We start from the raw sequence: 26,045 nt of genomic DNA, 5'->3' as shown, positions 1-26,045 counted from the left end.
TCAGGAGAACTGAGTTTGATTCCTCACTCCTCCACTTGAAGCCAGCTGGGTGACCTTGGGTCAGTCACAGCTTCTAACTCTCTCAGCCCCACTCACCTCACAGGGTGTTTTGTTGTGGGGATAATAATAACATATTTTATAAACTGCTCTGAGTGGGTGTTAAGTCATGCTCAAGGGCAGTATATAAATTTGTTGTTGTTGTTGTTGTTGTTGTTGTTGTTGTTGTTATAACATTGACAAATGCATGGAGGCATGGCAACATAAACCACTGCATGATCAATACATGAAGAACACTTAGGGTAAAGTTGACAAGAATAAGAACTGGAAATGTCTAACACAAAGGATATTGAAAAAAGAGACAGAAAGTCTTAACATTAACCACAAAAGAACAGGCATTAAGAATGAACTGTATGAGATTTAACTAATAACATCTATAAGACACTCAACTTAATTTCACACAGTCAAAAAAAACAATTAGAATCAATATTTCTATCTTTGGACATAGAGAAAGCGTTTGATTCTTTAGAAATATCGTACTTAAAACAAGTTTTACACTGCATGGGATTTGGAGAGACATTCCTCAAAATAATAAATGCTATATACTCACAAGCAACTGCCCAAATAACAATTAACAATCATCTATCCCACAAAATATTAATCCAAAGAGGCACGAGACAAGGGTGTCCTCTCTCACCAATCTTATTTGCGTTGGCTATCGAACCGTTGGCTATAGCTATTAGGGAAGACCCCAAAATACAAGGAATTAACATAGAGAACAATCAATATAAATTAAGCCTTTTTGCCGATGACATGGTTGTATATATTACAAATCCCATAGATTCTCTATACCCACTCCAAAATAAACTACTGGAATTTGGCTCAATTTCGGGCCTTACAGTCAATCGATCCAAGTCACAGCTCTTTCCAATATTTCTCCACGCAAACACTGTTACACATATCAAACAATCTAGTCAGTACCACTGGAACCGTAAGCAAATGTCATATTTAGGCATAACCATCCCTAATAACCTTAACCAATTGATGGAACTAAACCACATCAAAACAATCAACCAAATTAAAGCAGATCTACATAAATGGGGAAGGATTACACCCTCATGGTTAGAACGATACCACCTAATTAAGTCATTTGTACTTCCAAAATTACTCTTTTTTTTTAGGGCAATACCGTTAACAATTCCACAAAAGAAAATTAAATCATGGCAACAATTATTAAACCAATTCTTATGGGGGAAGAAACATCCAAGAATAGCCTTTAAAACTCTTAAGCTAAGAAAACAGCAAGGAGGCTTTAAATACCCTGATCTAGAACTCTATCAGACAGCCACCAGACTATTCAATACATTACAAATTTTAATTACAGCAAATAAGACTGACTGGATCGCAATCTTGGAGTCAGAACTTAAACATTGCAATATACAAAATATGTTTTGGAACACAAAAAAAGATCGACCCCACAAAATAAATAACCCTTTTCTAGAATCAATAATCAATACCTGGGATCGTACAAGATTCAAACTTATACCACAATTCTCAAGATTCTCTTTTTTTATAGAACAGCATTGGTTCCCTCCAGGGCAAACTAAAGCCTTTAAAAATATATGGCTCCAAGCAAATATGATCCGCATAACTGATATAACAACAAAAAAGGGAATCATAAACAAAATAGAATTAGAACAAAAAATAAAACACAAGATTCACTGGTTTACCTATTTTCAACTCTCAAACATGCTACAACAAATAAAAATACAAGAATTACTTAAAAAGAATGCAACCGATTTTGAACTCCTACTTGATACCAAATCACTCAAACAAAAGGGATTAATTTCTAAACTATACAACATCCTTTTATCTCTCAACCAAATTAAAACTCTAAAATGCCAAACAAATTGGCACTTAGATTGCAACATAGAGCTAACACCTGAACAATGGAGAGGAATATGGACTGCAAACATTCTAAAACCTAAGACAGTTACCTCCCAAATCCAAAATTACAAAATCATTCACAGATGGCACATAACACCAAGAAAACTCTCACTAATAACTAAAACAAATCCTCCGCTCTGCTGGAAAGAGTGTGGAAATATAGGAACGTTTAAACATTGCTGGTGGGAATGCCCCTGAATAGAACCTTTTTGGAATGATATATTATGTTATATAAAAGAAATAACGGGCTACAAAATCCCCCTTGATCCAAAGATCATATTCTTGAATGTATGGGATACTTTCGAAATTCCACAAATAAGAAAAGATCTAATTAGCAACCTTTTGGTTGTAGCTAAGAACTTGCTAGCTTTACATTGGAAATCAAAGACGGTTCCCACAGCAGAAAAATGGTTAGAAAAAATATGGGACCACTATATACAAGAAAAAATACATGACGAATTATACCAGAGTGAACACTATTTGAAAGAAACTGATTTTATTGCAAAATGGTTACCATTCATTGAATTCATTTCCAATACAAATCACTCTCCACCTAAGCATTTACTTTTTGTTACTCAGATTTGAAGCAACGACTATCAAATAATTGAAAAAAAAAATGCTAGTTGTCTTTGTTTTAACTATATTGGCATGACGTTTATTATCTAATTTCCTTATTCCTGTATAAAAACTAAAGCATTTCACAAATTTCACATCTATGCATATAATTGTATATAGTTCACTAAGACTTTGTTGTTGTTCTATTTTACTTCTGTACATTGTTTTTGTTTGTTTGTTTGTTTGGTTTTTTTAAAAAAATAAAAAAATGTTAAAAAAGAAAAAAAAGAAAAAAAAAGAATGAACTGTATGAAATAGGGGTGTGCAGGGCCAGGGTGATTTGGGTTTAAAAAAAATGGAATAAAGGGAATTCCGAAGCAGCAAGCCACTTTGGAATACCCAATTCGGAAAGATTCGGGTTTGCTTCGTAAAGATTCGGCTGTTATTTTCAATGGGGAACATGCTCCCGGCTTTCCGGGAGCCAGGGGGGCATTTTCTTTATGAATCAAACCAAATTTGGTGGGGACCTTTTCCTAACTCTCCTCTAACGACCCCCCAAGTTTCAGAACGGTTGGACTTTGGAGGGCCATGTTATGGCCCCCCAAAGAAGGTGCCCCTATCCTCCTCCACTCTCCATTATTCCCTATGGGAAAAAACAAGGGGGCTTTCTAAGTGGCTTGGGGGACATGCTCCTACCTCTCCTCCCACCCTCCCCCAAGTTTCAGGGAGATTGCTGGAAGAACCAAACGTGGTTCTCCCAACACACCATTTTATTTCTACTGTGCGGAAGACTCCCACACAGCAGAAACACATAGATTGTGGCTGCCAATGGCTGCAGCCACAGTATGGCTACACTACACCCCAAGCAGCCCCTCAGAACCAAATCCCCCCCCCAAAAAAAACTAACCACCTCTGCAGTAACTTCCCAGCCACTCTCCATTGGTTCATGTTGTGGGAAAATCCAGACTCCCACAGCAGGAACCCATGGAATGTGACATCTATGGCCACAGGTGTAATCCCCCTTTCAATCTACCCTCCTCAGCAGCCCCAGAGACCCAAAGACATGCACCCCCAAGTTCCCCACCACCCCTATAGCAGGCTGGCCAGCCACTCCCCATTGTTCTCTATGACGAGAACTTTTAAACTGTCTTTCCCAGGGCAATTATGCACAGGCCAGGGGTGCCTCAGCAGAGGGCACACTCCTGAGTGCAAGCTCATCCCTGGGAAAGCACACCTGAACCACAGACACGCACCCCCAAGTTCCCCATCACCCCCAGAGCAGGCTGGCCAGCAACTCCCCATTGTTATCTATTCTCTATGATGGGAACTCACCTTCACACTAGAGAATAACACACACACACACACACACACACACATTGAATCAAGTTAAAAAAATTGCTTTCAGTTATAGCATTAAAAGCATATGACACTAGTGTCACATCACAACAGTCTCCTAGACAGTAGTACCATAACTATCCTCACACCAGAGAATCAGGAAAAAAAAAACATTGAATTACTTGCAAAAACATTTTATTTCTTGGCTTTAAGTTACACAGCATGAAAGGCACATCACAACATATCATAGCAGTCTGCTAGACAGTAGTACCACAACTATCCTTATACCAGAGAATCACAAAAAACACATTGAATAACTTGCAAAAACATTTTATTTCTTGGCTTTAAGTTACACAGCATGGAAGGCACATCCCAACATGTCACAGCAGTCTCCTAGACAGTACTACCACAACTGTCCTCACACGAGAGAATCAAACACACACACAATTCTTTGCAAAAACAATTTATTTCTTGGAGTTCCTGGGTTGAGAATGGAAGACAGCATACAACTACAGCAGTACAACATTTATAACTGCCCCCCCCCCAACATAACCATAGTGACTCCAAGGAAGCCAAACCACAGTGTCACACATCCATTCCGCCTAAACTAAACTGAACTGGGGGAAACTCTTGCAACTTAGTCCAGCAGAACCATTGTCATGTCCTGAAGCTGGGCTCTCAGTTCAGCCAGTGGGGAAACACCACAGAGCAGAACAGTACCTAGCCACAAGCACAACACAATGGCATTTGCAGAGCATGGTTGTGGAGGTTGCCCCCCCCCCTGCCAGCTTCAGGCTGAACTCTAAAACACCTGTGAGGCAGTGTTGGGATGTAGCCGTCATCAACAGCTGGTGCCCACCCACACCATTCCTACTAATCCCACTCCTCCCACCCCGTCAATATGAATGAACATTTTACATTAACTTTAACAGCAACAACATTTTAAAACATTTAAAAATATTTTACAACATTGAACTACATTAAACAACATTCTCCTCAGCAGCATAGCTAAGTTTGGCTGCTACTCTGAGTTTCTTGCTGTGTTAGTGTGAGTCCCTAACCTAACCAGTCCCTATCTAATCTGTCTCTCCCTCCAGTGGCAGTCAACATTTCTGGGGCCTGTTATCAATTATCAGAATAAATTTTTGCCCACAGGGTCTGTGACAGTTTTGGATCCGCTGCACTACGAGGGAGAGGTCTGGCCAGACCGTCTCCTTCTTGGCCCAGTAGCTCAGCGGATCAGTGGCCAGCAACTTGCAGGGCTCTGGAAGGTAGTCCCTGACCACTGCCTCTGCTGAATCCTCTCTCACACAACTCACGATCCCAGAGAGGCTGAGAGCCTGCTGGAGCATCTCCATCTCCACGGACATCCTGGTGGTGGCTGCAGGGGGAGCCTGCTCAGAAGGGGCATGAGAGGGACACGCAGGGCTGGGCCCCTCGTCCGTCTCCTCTGATGACAGCCGACCCCTCCTGGCCTGCCTGTGCCTCACCCGCGCACAGAAGACATCTCTGGCTTGGGTGAGGTTCCTGTCCCACTTGGCGAAAGTGCTCTTAATGTGCAGGTCACACATGGTCACCAACATGTACGACTCCTTCTGCGTGAGAGGCGTTAGCTTGACAGCTATGTGCTGCTGCAGCCTTCTCACAACTGCACACACCGCTAGAACAATGTCTGCATATGGTGCATCTGGGTCCTCAAAGGAGGCCAATGAACTCTGGAGCTTGTGCAGGATAACAACTGGACAGTTTTGCAAACTACCACACTATTTGGAACATGCCACACATGATACCTCACTGACTTCAAGATTCTTGAATAAAAAATCCAAGTTTGTGAAGGTCCAAAAAATTCCATAATAATGATAATAACAACCAATAACAATACTTATAAATGCCAGGATAATATTTAATATGTTGTGAATGTTTTCTCTCTTTTCAATTCTTTTTCTTTTAGTTACATTTAAGTTTTTCACTGAGCACTGGAAGAGAAGATAGCAACAAGGAAGAGAAACGAAGGGAGTTGATTCCAGTTCAGTCCATAAATCTTTTGCTAAAGAGTATTGGGACAACTCTCACAGATGTGCAGGATGTTGTTCTCAAGTATGTAGAATGTACTGATTTAATTAGAATATATATATATTACTCTGTGTGTGTGTGTGTGTCCTTTATAAAAGAATAGTGTTGTGGACTAGACTACAGTTACTGTATCTATTATCTGTTTGCTATACGTATTATCTTGCTCCCACTGCATTGTGTTCTTATGCAATGCCACTTCATGCATGGTTCAACATATGTCTAATACTTTTTGCTTTGTTTCAACATTTTGGAATCCTTCTTCAGTTGCATTGCTTATTAGATATCACATTGGGTGGGGCTGTGGGTCAGTGGTGGAACATCTGCATGGCATGCAAAAGGTCCCACATTCAATCTCCAGCATCTCCAGTTAAAAGATCTGGTAGTGGGTGATGTGAAAAACCTCTGCCTGAAACCCTGGAGAGCTGCTGCCCGTCTGAATAGACAGTACTGACCTTAATGGACCAAGGATCTGATTCAGTATAAGACAGCTTCGTAGGTTCCCATCCTATTGATTACATTGATTTACATTGTGTAATCTGCCTTGATTACAATGAGAAAGTTGTACTATAAAAATGTGATTTGCTTGTTCTAGGTTGGCATACTTTGAGCTCAACTATCACTTCTGTACAACACAAGGACTACAGTGGACTGTTGTTATGCATTATTCAAAACAGGTTAGTATAAACTAATATGAATGTGCCACTTCATACATCCTTCTGCATAGCTGGACCTGTTCTATATAAATATGTTTAGTAAGTGATTGGAAGCAAGACACAGTTACTAGGACAGACCATTGCATTGCATTGGTTGAATATAATTTGTGGATATTCTGGGCTGAAGAACTGAGCAAACAATATGATATGATGTCATTTTTTGTGGATTTTTTGTGGATTTGTGGATATTCTGGGCTGAAGAACTGAGCAAACAATATGATATGATGTCATTTTTTAAAATTCACACAACAGTACCTTTCATTCCACAGTCATATTTCCAGTTATTTGTGACTGAAAGCAGCTCCTGGGCTGTTTTCATAACTAAGGCAGTAATCTTAGCCAGTCTATTCAGAATCCTGCTCAAGTCTGTTCAGGGTGGCTTATGTCCTGGAAAATGTTCTTAAGAGTACACGGTAAAAATCTTATTTTAAAGGGTTATCCCATTAAGGGGCTACAAAAGCATTCTTATATGCACAAGCGTACAAACAGAAAGTAGGCAACCAGTTTACCACTTTGTAGGATGATCTGCCACATACATGCTTGATCTTCTGTATTACTGCAGCTATGATACAAACTTTTTTCTGCACATATTCATGCAGCATGAATTGTTTCAGAGTTTTATTAAATACTCTCAATTTTTTCCATATACTAAACTGATTGTATTCAATTACAGTTTGTAATTTTTTTCTGAATTTATTGTTTATAAGAAACTGAACGCTTGTCATTCTCACCCCAGTACTCCAGATACTAGATCAGTATATCAGATTGAAGGCAGGCAGCTAGTTAAGTTCAGTTTTTATTTGGCTACAAAAACCTTTAGGTATGATTTTAAAAAACACACATTTATACCTGCTTCCAAGCAATTTTTTAACATTGTTGCCTTTAATATCTTATTATTGTACCCAGAGGTTTAGACTATTTCACCAGTTAGAGCAACAGAGTCAAAATTTACAAGCTTGTTAGGGGTGTGCAATTCAGTATCCATATATCGAATAAAAAAAATAGATATATGAATAATTGGCATAACCCAGCTAAACCAGAGTCAAACAAAATAATTCTGAATCAGATCAGGAGACCAGATTCTGATTGGCCAGATAAAACCAAGTTTATTTGGTTTTATCTGCCAAATGCTCTAGGTTGAATTTTCCAAGCTTTTTTCCCCTCCTTGTTGGAGGGGCTGGGAGAAGCAAGATCATCTACCTTGGCCCATTGCCGTCAGCTCCCCATGCTCCTGGGCTCGCTCTTCTCCCAGCCTTCTGCCTGCTGCCTCCTCTTCCCCGCCAGCCTCGTGCCACTCTTCTGCTGAGGAGTTTCCATCAATGCTTCTTTGCCAGTGCCCTCTTGCTGCTATTCTGCCTGCGCTGTCTGCTTTTCTCTGCAAGAGCCATGGATTTCCATCTCCACTCCCAAGCTCCAAAATAACCCTTCAAGCCACCAGCCACCATTTAAACTCCAGAGCTATGAATAACGTAAATAAATAATTAAATAGTTAATTTTCATCAGTGATGACATTGTCTGTAATTTATAATGCTGAAAAATATATCCAGAATCATCTAAGTTGCTGCAGGAGGCATATGTGAGCTTTCTAGACTCACTTTCCCTTGTTCTTACTAACCTAGATATGATGTTCTTATATATGTCCTTAGTTATGACTCAACATAAAGTGAAAACCTGCCATGTTTCTTGCACATCATTAAAGATTTTATAACTCCATTTTCTGTAACTTAGATCTGTTTTACTATACAGTTTACACAGTTTGGTAAGCAATCCTTGTCTTGTTGCTGTTACAATAAATAACAAGTAGAGTTAAAATATTAACTGTAAAATAGGCTAACAAAAGTGAATTCGCTCTAAGAATCTTTCATGTTGTATGCCATTTTTAATTGCCATATAAGTAGATATAACATTTTTATTTTAAAATTGCTTTCTTTTAGGCAATTAAACAAATGTATGTTCTTATTCTTGGCCTTGATGTCTTGGGCAATCCATTTGGATTCATAAGAGATTTGTCTGAGGGAGTTGAAGCATTCTTCTATGAACCTTACCAGGTGAGTTCATCTGCTGGTTTTCAGTCAGCCCAGTCTTAGAGCTTTATGAGTCATACTTGTGGAGAGAAGCTTGTATAAGACCATGTGATAGATTTGTAGCTCAGCTAAGATTTGAATTGGCAGCGTCCCAGATCACAATTTTTTTTATTTTAGCCACTGGGCTACACCAGCTCATAAGGATACTAAGATGTTCATTAAATATATGTGAATGTATTTTATTTATTTATTTAAAATATTCCCTATCTTTGCAGCGTAATACATGTGGAAATACACTAAAGATTAAGAATGTTAAAAGGACTATTTTTACAGGCTTAACATCATGTTTATCATCTTAAAGATAAACATGAATAAGATAAACACAAAAACTACCCAGCATGACTACTGAAGGGTGGACATTTACGGTGAAATCCTAAGCAGAGTTACTCCAGTCTAAGCCAATTGAAATCAATGTGTTTAGGCTGGGATAACTCTACTTTAGGATTTCACTGTTAGTCTAGCCAAGGCAAAAGGTCAAAAGACCTGAAGAGGTCAACAAATAAGGAAGAGACCCTGAGGGAGAAAAACAGAGATGAACAGACACAGACTATCAACCTATTAACAGGCCAGCTAGAAATCTTACCAATAAGTAAAAGAGTTTTATGTTAATACTCATATTTTTTTTAAAAAAAACCTATTTGCTTTTTGCCTGCAGGGAGCTATCCAGGGACCAGAAGAATTTGTAGAGGGAATGGCACTGGGATTTAAAGCTCTAGTTGGCGGTGCTGTTGGTAAGCAATGATTTGGTTTAAGCTTGGAAAAAATTTAGGAGGTGATTTTCACAAGGTCATGTTTCAATATTTGAATTTTTAAAATAATATCTCTTATGGTAATAGGCGGATTGGCTGGTGCTGCATCAAGAATAACTGGTGCTATGGCTAAAGGTGTAGCAGCAATAACTATGGATGAAGACTATCAGCAGAAGAGAAGGGAAGCCATGAATAGGCAACCTGCTGGCCTCAAAGAAGGTATCACACGTGGAGGAAAAGGCTTGATGTCTGTAAGTAATATCATACATTAAAATTAAATATTTATATGTTGACCATTGTTAAGCAGTAGATTCATGTACTGTCTTCATTTTTTCAAATTTCATTTACCTTATTACACAGTAAGCTTTTTAGTAATGATTAGAAAGAGTGATATTTTATGCATAAGGAGTATTAGTCTTAATAGTTTTGTATAAGGGAATGTTTATTTTTAAAAATTCAGATTATTAGGTTTATAATATTAACTCACGTGGGGAATAGTTAAGGAATGCTTTCTGTTGTTTGTTTATTTGTAATTTGGAACCTTTTTTTTGTAAGCTGCTTTGGGTCCCTCTGGAGAGAAAAGCAACATAAAAATGCTGAAATGAATAACCTTGATTTGAGAAACAAAATCATGAGATATCTATCTTTTTTAACACACAGGGGTTTGTTAGTGGAATAACAGGGATTGTAACAAAACCAATAAGAGGTATGTTCATTTTCTCTTCAGTGCTGTGTGTCTGAACTGTTTGCTGAGAGATGATTTATAAAATAAAATAAGCCTGCCTTGCAAGTATGGATCAATACATCCACAGATTAGGGCCAGGTAGAGAGAAAGGAGCTCTTTCCATAAACTTGGGGGAACCCCCAAGTTCACAATTAAATTTTTTTTAAAGATTAGGGGGACTTTTAAAGAGAGCATGTTTGATTTTCTCTTTTAAAGAGAGCCAGTTTGGTGTAGAGGTTAAGCACACAAGACTCTAGTCTGGAGAACTGGGTTTGATTCCCCACTCCTCTGCTTGAAGCCAGCTGAGTGACCTTCGGTCAGTCACAGCTTCTAGGAGCTCTCTCAGTTCCACCCACCTCACAGGGTGATTATTGTGGGGATAATAATAACATACTTTGTAAACTGCTCTGTGTGGGTGTTAAGTTGTCTTGAAGGGCAGTATATAAATTGAATGTTGTTGTTGTTGTTATATCCTTAAATCTCACCTTACGACCCACCATTTTGAGAGTTGCTTAGCAACTCATAATCAAGTGGTTGGCCACAATAAAGAAAGGAGACAGCACTGCTGCCATGTGAACTAGGCAAGTTGAGGGAGTGAGAGATGAATGGAGGAAGAAAGAAAAAGGTGGCTCAAGTGAACAAGGCAGCAAGGATGGAAGGAGCGGGGAAGACAATGATAATAATAGTAGAGGCAATGAGGGAGGAAGCAGTGCAAATTAGCAAGTCAGGCAGCAGGGTAGAGGTGGAAGGGACAGACAGCAGGAGCAGGAGGAGGTGGTAAATGATAGAGAAAAGTGGGGGATAGAATCTGCAAGTGAAAGTGGAAACCGGCAATGGGATTTTCCCCTCCTTGTGAATTTTGTGTGTAAGCGTAACTATACATACACACACACACACACACACACACACCACCCTCCCTGAGACTGAAAACTTTCTAAGCCAGGAAATCTGGTTTAGGAAGTCTTCAAACTAGATGCAGTTCATTGTCGTGTCCAAATTGGAATGCCGTAGCAAATAGTTTCGTTAGTTTATGTATGCTGTGTTTTCCTGACAGGAGCCCAGAAAGAAGGTGCAGCAGGCTTCTTCAAAGGTGTTGGAAAAGGTTTAGTGGGAGCAGTAGCAAGACCCACTGGAGGAATAATAGATATGGCCAGCAGTACCCTTCAGGTAATTAAAAGGTAAGAATGCATTGAGTTTAAAGACCTGTACTCTTGTATGAGATGTGTAGACTAGGGGTGTTCACCCCGAAAATATTCGGATTTCCTGCTTCGCGTTTATCTGAGGCGGGAAAAAACATTCAGAAATACCCCAAACCCGAAGTGGCAAGCTGCTTCGGATTCAGGTATTTGAATCGCTTTGGAATGCTCTGTAAACGTTCAGAGCATTCCAAAGTGATTCAGGGGACTGAGCTTTCTCCCAGCACCCCCGTCCCCTCCAACCCACTTACCTGGCCGGGCGGGGAAGGCCAGAGCTGCCACCTCCTCCTCCGGGCCCACAGGGCTGCGGGGAGGGCTGGAGCTTCTGTCACCGCCGTGCCACCTCCTCTGGACCTGCAGCGGCCCACAGGGTGGCTGGGAAGGCCAGATCTAGCGGCGCGCGGCCATCTGAAGTTTAAAGGGACCTGCTGCTTGCAAGAGGCAGGGAAAGGGCCCTTTAAACTTGGGCCCCGAAGCTTCCCAAATGCTTTGGGGAAGCTTTGATTTAGGAATCCCAAATCGGGGCCAGCATGCTTTACAGATTGGGTCTGTGGAGAAACGCCATTCTGTTTGTGGACTTAACTTTCTATGGGCTGCAGAGGGGAGGGGCCAGTTTTGGAGTAGAATGTGATTGGAGGGAGAGCGAGTCAGTTGGTGGAGGGGAGTTGGAAGTTGACGGTGGCTGGAGTAGAGGGAGAGATGGCTCTGAGGGGAGATGTAGATCTAATGTAACCCCAGGTATCAAAGGATTGTGCCTGCCCTACGCAATATCTAATTAGGGCATATATAGAATATAGAGAAGCAGAGGGAGAGAGAGTAGGGGTTTCTTTTTATGTTGCATTATTCCTTCCATTCACTGTGTATTTGCCTGTGTATAGTTAGAAGTTAAATAAATGATTTTTGGAATTTATGAAGGAAGAAAGATCTTCTGTTCCACATAGTCCCCCAACCGTTTGGGCCCACTAGCAGAGGAGGGAGGTTAGGAGGTTGTCCCGCCTAACCAGGACCCACTACAGGGACAGTGGTGGCAGCAACTACCCGGAGACAGGAGACAGCCCCTTCAGGTGCCTGGCCAGAGGCAAAAAGGGAGGGGTAGGCAGAGCAGGGTCTACCAGTGGGAGGAAAGGCCCTGATTTGCCACAGAGTCTGATTCAGGTGTTTTACCTGAATCGGAAACCCAAAGCACAACTCCTAGTGTAGATTGTATATTTCTTGAGTAATGCAGTTACAATGTATGCCTAGCTTATTTTCTTTGTATTATTAGTGAGCAGCACACATATCGGTAGTGCCTCATTTATTTTTTTTAATTTCTGAATTAACTTCATCTTGCTTTGACCTTAATATACCCTGAATTATAGGTAAATTCCAACATATATTGATTTGAGACTTAATATAGGCTTTCTGATGTTTTTTATTCATTCTTTTATCTTAATTATTGCAAATTTGGAAAGATTTGGATTTGCATACTATTGAGAGTTCTGTCAAGAATAACAGAATTTTATCATATAGAAATATAATCATATAGAAACACTCAAATAACCCTCATTGACCATATTTGGAAAGTGGCTCTTCACTGGGCTTATTTTTGTTGAAGTGCAACACAAGTGTATGTAGGGTTTTTTAAAAAACAGAGATAATATTTCAGTTCAACAATATGTGTTTTTAATATATTGTGAGTTTCTATTTCAGTTTTTACATATATATGTGTATGTGCATTTCTGTCTGAAGATATTTTTAAAATATTTTAAGATAGTTGAGAATAAAAAAAGACTTGGTTCCAGTAGAAAAGTGAAGTTTGAGGAGTAATAAAATCTTGAAGAATATGAATAGTGAAATGTTTTAATCCATTCTCATGATGGAAGAACTAGAACAACTACAGTAAACAATTACTATTATTTTATTGTTCTCATTTATTTATTGTCCACTTTTCTCACTGAAATACAAGGTAGATTATATACAGGAAATGAATACAATATAATCAATAGTTAGGACATTCACAGGCAATAATACAGTATGATCAATAGTTAGGTCATCAATAGTTAGGGTATGGTAGCCACAAATGTGAAAACTAACATAAAACTCAACACATAAATGAAACATTTTTAAATGAAAGTGTAAGTAATTAACATGACATCTTTAGCAACACGGAACTACCCAGTAGGAATGTATCTACATCAGTAATCAGTACCCAGTAATCCCAGTCCCTACCAAAGCATCTCTCTCAGCTATTTATAATTTGGTTAGAAAGCCCTTCTGAATAATTCAGTTTTGTATAGTTTGCGGAAAACCAGAGAATGGGAGCTTTCCTGAACTCCTCAGGCAGGCCATTCCACAAGGTAAGGGCTTCCACAGAGAAAATACGTATATGGGTGGCTGTTGATTTAGCCCAGCTGCAGGGTGGTAACTACAGAAGGCCCTGTACAGATAAGCAAAGCTGCCATGGCAGAACATAAGGAGAGAGGTGGTTGCACAGATATGCGAGGCCTGGGCCATGATGGGTTTTCAATATAACAGTCATGATCTTTTTTTATAATATAAGTTTTATTAAGTTTTCAAAAAAAAAACGAGAACTTTTTTGTCTCAGATTCATGTACAAGATAATCCATTATATGATCAATATTTCAGAAGAAATTGCAATATAGACATCAATCCATAGAAAAGGAAACTGAATAACCACACACACCCTTCTTTCTCTCTTTATATAGTACACAGTCCATTTAAATCTCTCCAAGCACTTTTTAATTTTCTTGCTTTTTAACCCACCTATTCCATTTCCTTTCTCATTTCTAACAATTATTTGTATTTTAAGTGAGCATCATCTTAAGGCACATTTCAGTCCTTTAATTCTTTAGCCCAGGGTATTAAACCCTTAGTCTTTCCAGAAATAAAGCAGAGAGGAGAAAAGAGAAAAGAAAAAACAGAAAGTAGAAGTGAACATCATTACATTCTATTATTAGTCCCATTATTTGTATATGTCATTAACTAAATATTTTCTTAAAGGAGAGGAAGTATACAATAAAGTTTTTATAACAGCCTACCCTTGATCTTTAATATATCAAATCTCAAGCCATCTAAGATTTACTACTTGTATTTTCATTATATAAAGGCAGAAGAAAAGAAAAGCAAATATATAGGCAGACTTAGCTTAACCTATAATTTAAATTTAAAAATTAACACACTTATAAGGTTCCCTCTAGTTCCCTAGTGTTCCCCCTAGTTCCCCTGTACCAGCTATCTTATATCAAAATCATTCCCATCCCCTTATTTAAAGGAATAAAAAGACTTCCAACAAAAAACATACGAGATAAGAGGGGAAATAAGAGACCCCCAAGACCCATTTACCGGGTCATACTTCGAATTTCACTTTTATTCCTCTTATCCCTCCCTCCAAAGCAGTATTATGGCTCCTTCTTTCCTACAATACTTTTATTTAAGGGGGTAAAAAAGGGCTCCAACAGAAGGAAAGTAAAAAGAAAAATAAGAAGGGGGGCAGAGGACTCCAAGAGCCCCTGTGCCCCACTAATCCAATTATCAAAGCCCTAGGATCATAATTTAAATTCCATCTTCTAGAAATAAAAAAAACATCAATAAAAAATATAAGAAATAAGAGGGGAGATAAGAGGCCCCCCAAGACCCGTTTACTGGGTCATACTTTGATTTTCATTTTTGTTCCTCTTCTCCCTCTCTCTAAGAACCCTTCTATCCCACTCCCTCTAATCCAGTTGTCAGAGCCCCAGGATGATGATTTAAATTCCATCTTTTTTCTTCTTCCTTCTCCCTCTAAAATAATGTTGCAACTCTGTCTTTCCAACAATCAACCATAAACGGCTCTTCTTGCCTTCCAAGCATTTTTGCAAGATGTCGATGGGTACATTACTATGTGTCTGATTGTCTTTCTTCCTCTTTGTGATGTATTTCTTAGTTGAAGTGCGTTGTGTGCTTTTTGCTTTGTACAGAGGTGGTACACTAGATCTCTTGCTCACAGCCTTCCGTCCACGCCCTTTCCCCTTCTTCTCCAGCTTTTGTATTTTCACAGAAAGAGACTGGTTTTCTGTTTGCTTTTGTTGTCGTTTCTTCTCCAATTTTCTTTCAAATAAATCTGTCCCATCAAGGTTTTCTTCTAATTTGGCATCTATCACTTTGTCTTTATTTGAATTCAAGTGTCTCGTCTGCTTTTCTTAATGTGTCATCCAACAGCTTAGAGATTTGCTGCAGCTTTGAAAATATTTCTTGAGGGAGTGCCATTTTATTCACTCACTTTCAGATAGTCACCAAAGATCTCTTAAAACAGGTAAAAAGCTACTTTGCTCTTGCTGTTTATAATTCAGAAGATTTTTGCCACCCAGCTCTCTCCCAGAAAAACACTTTTTGCAATCACTCTTCGATAACATTCCTCTGGGTCATAAAATGGCCGCTTCTCCAGAGGATAATGAACCCCCCTCCTCAAGCTGAATAGCCCTCATAAAGCCATAAACAATTATCTTACTGGAGAGATGTCAAGTAGGATCACTCTTTTTCAGTCCTCCTGTTGTCTTTACTTACTATCTTGTCAGGAATCTTCGCTTTACTTTTGCTTATTCAAAGTCCCAGAGTTCGCAGTTTGAGAGCCATAGGGCTTCTTCCGCGGTCCTTGCCTTGAGCCGGTGAGGGGGCTAAACAGGGGGTTGCCAGTCCCCTTGAGCTCTTCCACCTTGCTCTGGCCTACCCCCCCTTCCGTGGGGGGGTTTGGGGGCCCGAATCCTCGAGTCCCAAGGAGTCGGGAAGATCACGGCACTGAGCTCATAACTCAGCTGCCGAGACGGCACCACGCCATGCCAGAAGTCAACAGTCATGATCTTGAATTGAGCTACAGTATGCAGACAGAAGCCTTTTTCACATGTTCACACAAGAACCAGTTTGGTGTAGTGGTTAAGAGCGGTGGGACTCTAATCTGGAGAACTGCCGTTGATTCCCCACTACTCCACTTGAAGCCAGCTTGGTGACCTCGGGTCAATCACAGCTTCTCCAGAGCTCTCAGCATTGATTGTAACATGAGAATAATTACAATCAATTATTGTTGATTGTAACATGGAAATTCCCCAGTGCATGCAAGTGTACACTGTACACAGATTGGACATGCATTCACTGTAACTTGTAAACAGAGTTACAGTTGTTAACTGTACAGAGTGCAAGATAGAATTCCTTGTTGTGGAAGGGGGAAGAAGGTAAAAAACCAAAATCCTTTACACAGATGTATGTTTGCAAAGCTCATGGAAATAAAGGAAACATCATACATACAACTTTGGTACACTATTTCAGCCTAGATGCACAGTCCAAAATTCCTCAAGCACAGAGTGCTTCTCACTTCAAGAAGGTAGTATTCTGGGTGGGCTTGAATACTGTGTTCCAGTTGTTCCCAATTAAACAGAAAATCTCTTCTGTACACCTGAGTTCCATATCTGCACTGAAGGTCCCATATATATAATAACATTAAAGGGTAATATTTCTTAAAATTGAAGGAGATAAAGTCCAACAATTGCTTATTGGATTAGGAAAGGCAGTCTAGCTGTTTATATTGTTTCTGTACTAACCTCTAGAAATTGGAGAGAAGAAATGCCCCCCTAATGAAAATACAGTACCATGGATGGTTTGGAGAAAAACTTATTCTTGTTTTTAGCAAAACTTAGAATATATTGTAAAATTTTATAATATACATAATCATATCCATAGGTGAGCACAGACCAGAAGATGGACCTAAATTTGACATGGACCGGCCCAGTTCGGCATGCACGAACCAGCGGGTCATGGGATGCACATTTTCTATGGATGCCATGACTTTTCGGCCAGTCCATTGGTCTGGGACTTCCCCACCTGCCAGCTAAGGGGGGGGGGTTAAAGTTTAAAGCGCTCCATGTGCTGCTCACAAGCGGTGGGGGGAGCGTTTTAAACCCACCTTGCTCCAGCTGACTGATGGGCTTCACCAGTCAGCTGAAGCAAGGTGGGTTTAAAATTTAAAGCGCTTCCTGCTCTGCTCGCAAGTGGCGGGGGGAGCATTTTAAACCCCTTTTGCTCCAGCTAACACTTAATCAGTAGTGATTTATTATCCAAAATTAGATAAGATTTCTTCAGTCTCAGGGATAAGATTAGATAAGATTTCTTCAGTCTCTTTCCTCCTTCTCCCCAACTGGTCCACAAACCAGGGTGGGTCCGTAAAAAGTTCGTGGTCCGTGAAACACGACGGACTGTGGTTTTTTCCCGGTCCATGCCCATCTCTGATCATTCAGTACAAAGATCAGTACAAAGATTTTTAACTTTTTTTTTTGTAATATATTTTTATTGGTTTTAGTTTCAGTTCACTCTGATAACAGAATTAATTGAAATCTTACAGGGTTTTTTGTTACATGTTATATACCATGCAGTACATTCCATCGCTACAATTCCATCATATTTATATTACCTTTCACTAAGCTATTGCCATTGTAAGTCTACCTTCTTTTAGTTCAAATACTTCTTTTCTCCGCCGCCCCATTTAATTGTATTTTGCTAGCATGTACCGAAGTCCCTATTTTATATTTTCATTCAATCCATCTATAGAACAGGGACCATTTTTGTTTCCCATTATGTCTATTTTCTTCTTTTATTAATTCTGTCAGTGTGTCTAGTTCTGCCGTCTCTAAGATTTTCTCTATCAATTCTTCTCTTGTTGGTGTATCTGTATTTTTCCAGTGTCTGGTATATACTATTCTTGCTGCTGTTATTATGTGAAGTGTCAAATATCTATTTTCCCTATTTATCTCATTGAGCATTATATTTAGTAGGAATATTTCTGGTTTGAAAGGTATATTCACTTCTAGTGCCTCCTGCAACAATTCATGTATCCCTTTCCAATATTTCTTCGCTTTTTTGCATAGCTACCATATATGGAAAAAAGTGCCTGTTTTATCTTTGCACTTCCAGCATTTATTGGGTACTTCGGGATACATCTTTGCTAATTTTTCTGGTGTAACATACCACCAATAAAACATTTTATATAGGTTTTCTTTGAAGGTGGCTGATTTTGTTGTTTTGATAGTTATTCTCCATATCTGTGTCCATTGCTCCATGTCTATTCCATACCCAAGGTTTTGTTCCCACTTTGCCATATGATCTTTTAGTTCCTCCTCTTCTATCTTCAATTGTTTTATAAGGCATATAATTATCTAATTAGTTTTTCATTTGTTTCTAGCAGCAACTTATCGAAAGGGCATCATTCCATGTAGAATCCCTGAGTTTTATCTTTAGTAAATCTGGATTCTATTTCCGCTCTCAGCCACCATTCTGTCTCTATGTTTTGCTCTTTTAGCTCTTCTGTTGACTTTAGCTTTCCATCCTCTCCTAGCAACTGTTCATAGACGTGCACGTTCTCCCATTTTAATAAGTTTGGTTGGGTAAATGCTTCCACTGGTGATATCCATCTTGGTGTTTTTGTATATATTTGAGGTTTTATTTTCTCCCAAACATTCATCAGGGATTTTCTTATTATATGATCCTTAAAATATTTGTGTGTATCTGTTTTTTGGTACCAGAGGAATGCATGCCATCCCAGGTTAAGATCATGTGCTTCTAATTTTAGAAGTCTTGAGTTGCGCAGTAGGATCCATTCCTTTATCCATACCAACGTACAGGCCTTATAGTATAACTCCCAATCAGGTAAATCGCAGCCTGCTTTCTCTTTGGAGTTCTGTAGGACTTTGAATCTTATTCTCGGTCTTTTACTTTGCCATATGAATTTTGAAGTTATTTTATTTAGTTCTTGAAAATATGATTTCTTATCATTGGGATGGTCTGAAATACAAACACATATTTTGGCAATATATTTATCTTAATTGTGGCTGTTTGGCCCAAGATAGATATTTGCATGTCTTTTTTTTTCAGAGCTACAAATTCTTCTGAAGATATCATGAGTCTGCGTCCTCCCCGCTTTTTCAGTGAAGATGGAGTTATCCGACCATACAGATTAAGAGATGGTGCTGGAAGTCAAATGTTACAGGTGAAGAAATATCACAAGAGCAAGTGATATAATAATAATCAGTTATTTTTTTTAATAGATCTTTATTTCTCTACAGTTAGGAAGAAATGTCCCTTTTTAAGTCTTCTGGAATGTCTTAATACTTAGATATAACTATTTTTGCATTTACCTTGCATGAGTATAATACTCTATCTACCTGTTTGTTGAAAAGAATAAAACTGTGTTAGATCTAACTCAAAATTTCCTGTAACAGAAAGGAGGAGGCAATTTTTGCAGACCTATAACTCCCTTCTGATACTGCTCATGTGGTCTCTGTCTCCTGGAGCAGCATTATAGGGGGCGTTTGGTGCTAGAGTGGAACAGGGACTTCCCAAGGCCTTTCCCAAGGGTTTCCCAAGGCAAACCCATGATTTACCATGGGATCCAAACCTGTTTTTTTAGGTGTGGTCACTTACAAAAACACTTAATCGATAATCAGTAGTGATTTATTATCCAAAATTAGATAAGATTTCTTCAGTCTCAGGGATAAGATTAGATAAGATTTCTTCAGTCTCTTTTCTCCTTCTCCCCATCCAGTACATCTTTCCCTCTCCACCCTACGCATGCTGTTCCAAATCAGGGATTCCTTCTTGTCAGCCCAACTCCCACATGAAAAAAAACACAACTGTAAGCCTCTGCATAAAGCAATGTGTACATTCTTGCACACAAAAGGCAAACTGAATTATTGCTTTAATTTTGATTTTGGAAATGAGGGCCAAATAATCCATTTTAGATCTATTGAAAGTTCTAAGTATTCCAAGAAATAAAAAATGCAGCCAAGTGTATACAAATATATTCAATACTATTTAGCTGAAGTAGCTATTTTCATTTTGAAAGTATGTAAAAAAATTCAGCTGTTTCTGATTTCTGTGTGTGGGATTTTCAATATAGAGTGCAATCAGTTTTAAAATTGCACTTGGAGATAATTTGAACATGCTTACATCTAGATAGATATCATCTAGGTTTTTAAACTAAAATTTTACTTTCCATTAAAAACATGTATTTGAGAAATAGCCACAATAAGGAGATGGAAGTGGGATAACAGTTATTAGATTTTTCTAGCTGAGGTGAAAAGTAATAACAAACTTGTTTGAGAATGTTTTCTAGTGCCTTAACTGTATGGCAGATAAAAAAAATGCCTTAGGAAGAACAAAGACAACAAAAGCAAACAATTTTAAACCTGAAAAGAGGTGTACTTAAATCAGCTTTTCCAAATATTTTTATATCAATACAAGTTTTTAATGTAAAAAATGAATGTTAAGATGATTTGTCTCTGTTCCATGCTTTTTTAATACTGACTATTTTTTAATCTTCTCTATTGCTTAGTTGTCTTCATTGTTAACCAGTATTTTTCTGGAACAATTTAAAAGCAAAAATTTCATAAATATTGCTGTGGATCAACTCTTAAGTCTAACTATCTTAATTAAGCCTGTTTGTAATATTATCACAAAGCTTTAGAAAATAAGATTCAGCAGTGAAAAGTTGAATTTGGATCTGTGCCAAAACAGTTGTGCAACTGCTTCATCATGTGCCAAGAAAAGAACAAACCACAATAAGTTCCTACCTCAATATCTAGATATAGTTGTGCAAATTAGATTAGACACATGAGTTAAATTAATGCAGAGTGGGCTCCATTAATAACTTTTAGAATATTGAGTTAGGCAATCTATGCTCAAAAAGAGATTTTTCATGAGAAAATCTTACGTAGTAAGGGGTCCAGTCAAATGTTATATAGGAATAAATACATTTAATGGACTGACATACTTTTAGAACAGTTTAAGACAGAGATGGGAATAAAAAAGCACAGCCATCCTGAATAGAAAATGTGTTTTTAGTGTAATCTCTTAATCAGCTGTTTAGAACTAGGGAAGGGGACACTTGGACTCAGTTTAGGCAACCCTTTATTGCCAGACGTGTGATTTCAGACTAGAAGAAGCTTCTTCTCTTGCATGACTAGAGGCAACTGTTTACACTGCAAAAATTGATTTATAATCTCCTGTGGTGGACATGCAACCTCTTGGCAAGCATCACTGTTTCCCTTGTAACATATCTGATTGGTTTTAGATACACATTAAAATGGACTTATCACATGTTTGCATGCTACAGTCATCACAATACATTATATGCTCAGTATATTGCATGTTCTGTGTTGTAATCATAGAAAGGATGGCAAATCAGTCATAAATGAGTGTAGGACATGGGCTTAGCAGTTTGCATGTAATTTTCTACTGTGCTTATTGTTTGGATCAAGACCATAGATATTTAATTTGAATGTGATCATTTTTTGTACTGACTTTTTATGACCCTGGATATGTTGTTACTCGTGCAGTCCCCACAATTTATGAGTAAGGGAACGTCAGTGTGTGAAGCTCTTCAGCCTCCAGTAGTTTCCCTCTGCTTTCCAGTAAAGGAAGCAGATTGTGGAATGTCAAACTATTTGGTTCAGCAGCATTATTTCTTTTTTTCATATAATTTCTTGGATTAATTTACAATTGGTCTGAAAATAGGCAAGGCAAATACAGTAGTGTCCAGTGTAGCCATAAATCGATAGAAATATTTAGGAGTGCATGTGCTTTTTAATTTTCATTAAAATTAGTGGGACTTTGAACAAATATATGGGCAGGAATATAGAACAAGTGAATTTGAAATAATGTTGATGTATCTTGTAATGCAGGGTTATAAGTGAGCTAACTGGAATTCTGCATACTAAAAATCAAAAGTTACATTTCATCTTTCATTTTTAGTTTTTGTTTGCATTTAAAAATACTAACTAAACTTGCCAGCTTCAACTAACCCTTCTGCTTCTTTCTTCTCTTACCATGCTTGCAGAAAAGACAGGCCTACAGAAAATGGACCATGTGTCATATTAGTGGTAGTGATGATGATGATGATGAGAATTAGAGTAACATGTTCTTTCTGTGTTGAATTATCAACAGTTGAATGTTGCTGCTACTTTGTAAGTGTGATAAGCACACAACTTAAAATTACAGTAGCAGTTATGCAATTGTGTTAAATATAGGTTTAAAAGTATACACTGATGACATTTAAGCACAAATACAAAGAAAATGGTTGTTTAAATTGTTTTTTGCTGGAACAGTATTACATTGTATGATGATAATCTTGTGACAATGACTTTTTCAGTCAGAACTCTATATAATGTTCTTAAATAGTATATTTTCCATTTACATTATTTTAATTTTAAGCTTTAAATTTAAAATCATTTGTGTGCTTTTATAGACAAGACACTTTTTAGATGTAACTATATATTCAGTGTTGCCTTATATGTAGATTGTGTTTATTAATGTTAAATTTTAGATTCCTTTTAGGTATTTTAAATTGTTGTCTGAATTTTCTGTAATAACAATAAATGAGTCTGTATAAGAAAATATTGATTGTTCTTTTCCAGTATCCCATCATTTCTTATATAATTCTTGTTTCCCAAATAGTCTTTTTTAAAAGCTTGTTTTATCAATCAGTCAATATTGCATTAGCGAATAGCCATAATTTATTTTAAAAGGAACATTTATGTTTTGTATCCTTTCATCCTTGGCAGCATACTTTAACATATATTTCATTTTTTATTATTGTTTGGTTTAAACATTTTGTAAAATGTAGAATGACATATGGGCATTTTATTTTACCTCTCTTGTTCCAGTGGAAGTCCTAGTACTTCATATGTACGTTGCAGTTAGAAAGCTTATTATATGTGGGTAGGAAGTTAGCAAGCTCTGAGTAGTTTACCTGATAAATTTAATATTCATATATTCATTAGGCACTGATGAGCCAAAATCATCAGTAGGTGCTTCATAAGGTCCTTCCCTCATACATTTTCTTCTACAGGAGTTCACATGATTTTTGATTATATAGAGTCTGCCTGCCTGAAGGATGTATAGCTTTGAGATGTTGCAACATTTCACATCATTTGGGCATAATAAAAATTATATTCAATGTCGTTTCTTCAGAAGTAGATTAACTGGTTGTTTTCTGGTTAAAAAGTTCCAGATTTGCCCCTGTTCTATTGTGACCTTGCCCACTATTTGCTTTCCTTCTTGTTTTGTTCTGATTTGGGGCACTAGGTTTTGAGGGGTTGGAAGGTGAAGCTCCATTAATAGTTGCAGAGTTATTGATTGCCCAGATGCATAGATGGCTGGCTGTCCTCAGCAGTTGAATCCTACCTGCTGACAAGGAGGAAGGTCACTGCCCTACTTGTCAATTTTCTCCCCTTTGGTAAGAGAAATGAATGTAAGACCAGAAGGCTTTGTGGCTTCTGCAAGGTCTCCCTTATAGGAAATGAAAGACCAATGAGGTTTGCTTCTATGCTTCACCAAAGCTACTCATTAATACAAAAAAATCAGCAAGCAGCACCAAGGCCAGTGGCCATTTCGGGGGAATGAAAACAAAGGCCCACCCATAAACCAGAGACTGGGAAGCTGTATTTAGATTCATAGACCAGGAAGGCAGTCCACTGGAGAGAGGGGAGGGCTGTAGCAATAGAGCATCTGCAGGAGGTTGCACTCTGAGAGTTCCAGGTTCTGGTATCTCCATTTAAAAGTATCTGATAGTAGGTGATGTGAAAGACCTGTATTTGGGACCCTGGAGTCATGCTGCCAGACAGAGCAGACAGAGCTAGCCTTGGTAAACCAAGAGTCTGACTCAGTGTAAGGTATTTCTGCATGTTCATAAGAGGCAGCTACACTATACCTTCCCCTCCCTCCCCACCAAAAAAATCTGGGCTTGTTTTTTTGACCTCTGTACCCAAGGATTGCTCCTAGGATTTGAGTCCAGTGGCACCTTAGAGGCCAACAAGATTTTCAGAGTATAAGCTTTCAAGAGTCAAAGCTCTCTTTGTCAGATACCAGTTATGTTTCTAGCTATCAAAGATAAAATTTTGAAAAAGGAAGCATTGGTGGTACACCTCATGATGCAGTGCAGAAGAAATAAATGCAATAGGAAAAGCAAATAGCACCTATTCCAGAAAGTGGGGAAACTGGCCATCTGTTTGAAGACTATGGTAGCAGCAATCCAGCAAAAGTATGGCACGTTTGTTAGTACTAAAACAGCAAGCTACATCCTTCTAAAGCGTCGGTTGTGGATGAAAGTGGTAAATAACCATTAGGTAGATTGAGAAAAGACTCGCTGTGGGCTAGATTTTTTCTAACACTGCAGGCTAATATAGAGATGTAATGTCATATAGGTCTGCACTGATAGTTTGCTTTCTCCTGGACAACAGGAGACATGTTGAAGAGATGAGAGACCACTCTCAATTATAGGAATAGCTAACTGGTTAGCGGATATTTTCCTTAGCAAGGTGGATGATGGCATGGACTGATGTCAAGGCTTCAGGATTTCAAAGGTCATGGAGGTAGGAGGCTTCAGTGGGACAAGTATGCCATTATTAAGATTCTCACTTTAAATCAACATATTTATTTTTTAAGATATCAAGCATTTAGGAAACATGTTCTGATATCTCGTCTGTATGTTCCCATATGACAGCTACAGATATCAGTTTAGTATTTATTCATAGTGCCCCCACAATGTACCTGCCTGTCATTTACTAGAGCCCTTACATTTTCTATGGTAACTATCACCCTATAGAAAAGGCTCCCTGAGGAGGTAAAAGTGCGCCATCATTACAAGTTTTTAGGGATCACTACAAAGATATTTTATTTGCTAGAACTTTTAATGGACTCTAAGATGTAGGTATTTTTTGTAAGGGCGGTTAATCGGGGTTTTATTGTACTTCGTTTTTAAACTTGGAATTGTAATCCTCCAACATGTACCCCAAGGGTATAAATATTTCAATAAATAAATAAAACGAGTAGGACTACTACTATAACTAAACATTTCTTTAATTCCAGCATTTTACTGAATAGAATGGAAGCAGACTTTGTAGAAGTCTTAAAATCCAGGTTGGGCAATAGTTGTGTTAAGGATCAGGGGCTGCTGCTGGTAAATATAGTAGATCAAACCAAATCAACTGCAGTGAGTACAAAGGTTCAGCTATATCCTTCTAAAGGTATCCTGTCATATAGCAAATTTCCATGCCTTCTTAGCTCAGCAAATGTCTTTGCAAAAACTCTTCCTACAGCTATCTGATTATTATGGTTCCAGTTCCTTGTAGGGATGGCAAACAGTCTTACTCAGATCATCTTCCTCTGTCACATTGTCATAGATGGCAGTGTCAAGTTGATAACTATTATTTCTGTATTTCTCAGAATTGACATGCAAGGGGGAATATTTGTGCAAATATAATTTATGAACTCAGCCATAGAGTGTGGTTCAAAAAATCCAGATAAATGAGATTTTATAGGACAGTCGGGGGGATTTTTCTACAAGACTTGGGAGGAAACACAGGTTTGCAGGAAAATATGAATTGTAAAAAAAATTGGGGCAGAAGAATTCAAGAATCATTAAAAAATGCCTACGTTTAAGAAAATGTAACTTGTGAAGAACCTGTATTTAAACAAAAATACTTTTTTTAAAAAAAAGTATGCCACTAACATCTCATGAGTAGAGATGGGCACGAACAGCAATACGAACAAAAAAAAGCCACCAACAGCCCAATCTGCTGTTTGTGAACAAGCTGTTCATGAGGCCCCATTCTAAACGAACAGGTGGTCATTGCAAGCCTCATTTGTTGCTGTTC

The 26,045-nt window shown here is 38.3% G+C and overlaps 1 protein-coding gene across 1 annotated transcript in view; it reads left to right on the top strand.

Moving 5' to 3' along the window:
• The window catches only part of VPS13A (vacuolar protein sorting 13 homolog A), a 179,348-nt gene that overhangs the window by 138,965 nt on the left and 14,338 nt on the right, over nucleotides 1-26,045 (top strand). The window contains exons 61-68 of the mRNA XM_054987202.1: nucleotides 5,786-5,931; nucleotides 6,500-6,581; nucleotides 8,555-8,668; nucleotides 9,360-9,435; nucleotides 9,541-9,704; nucleotides 10,114-10,159; nucleotides 11,232-11,355; nucleotides 19,267-19,381. Coding sequence (XP_054843177.1) covers nucleotides 5,786-5,931; nucleotides 6,500-6,581; nucleotides 8,555-8,668; nucleotides 9,360-9,435; nucleotides 9,541-9,704; nucleotides 10,114-10,159; nucleotides 11,232-11,355; nucleotides 19,267-19,381 — 867 coding nt within the window. The remainder of the gene's footprint in view (nucleotides 1-5,785; nucleotides 5,932-6,499; nucleotides 6,582-8,554; nucleotides 8,669-9,359; nucleotides 9,436-9,540; nucleotides 9,705-10,113; nucleotides 10,160-11,231; nucleotides 11,356-19,266; nucleotides 19,382-26,045) is intronic.

Source organism: Eublepharis macularius, chromosome 8, assembly GCF_028583425.1.
Source record: "Eublepharis macularius isolate TG4126 chromosome 8, MPM_Emac_v1.0, whole genome shotgun sequence".
In the NCBI taxonomy this organism is placed as follows: domain Eukaryota; kingdom Metazoa; phylum Chordata; class Lepidosauria; order Squamata; family Eublepharidae; genus Eublepharis; species Eublepharis macularius.
This window is presented reverse-complemented; position numbering and strand designations above follow the sequence as displayed.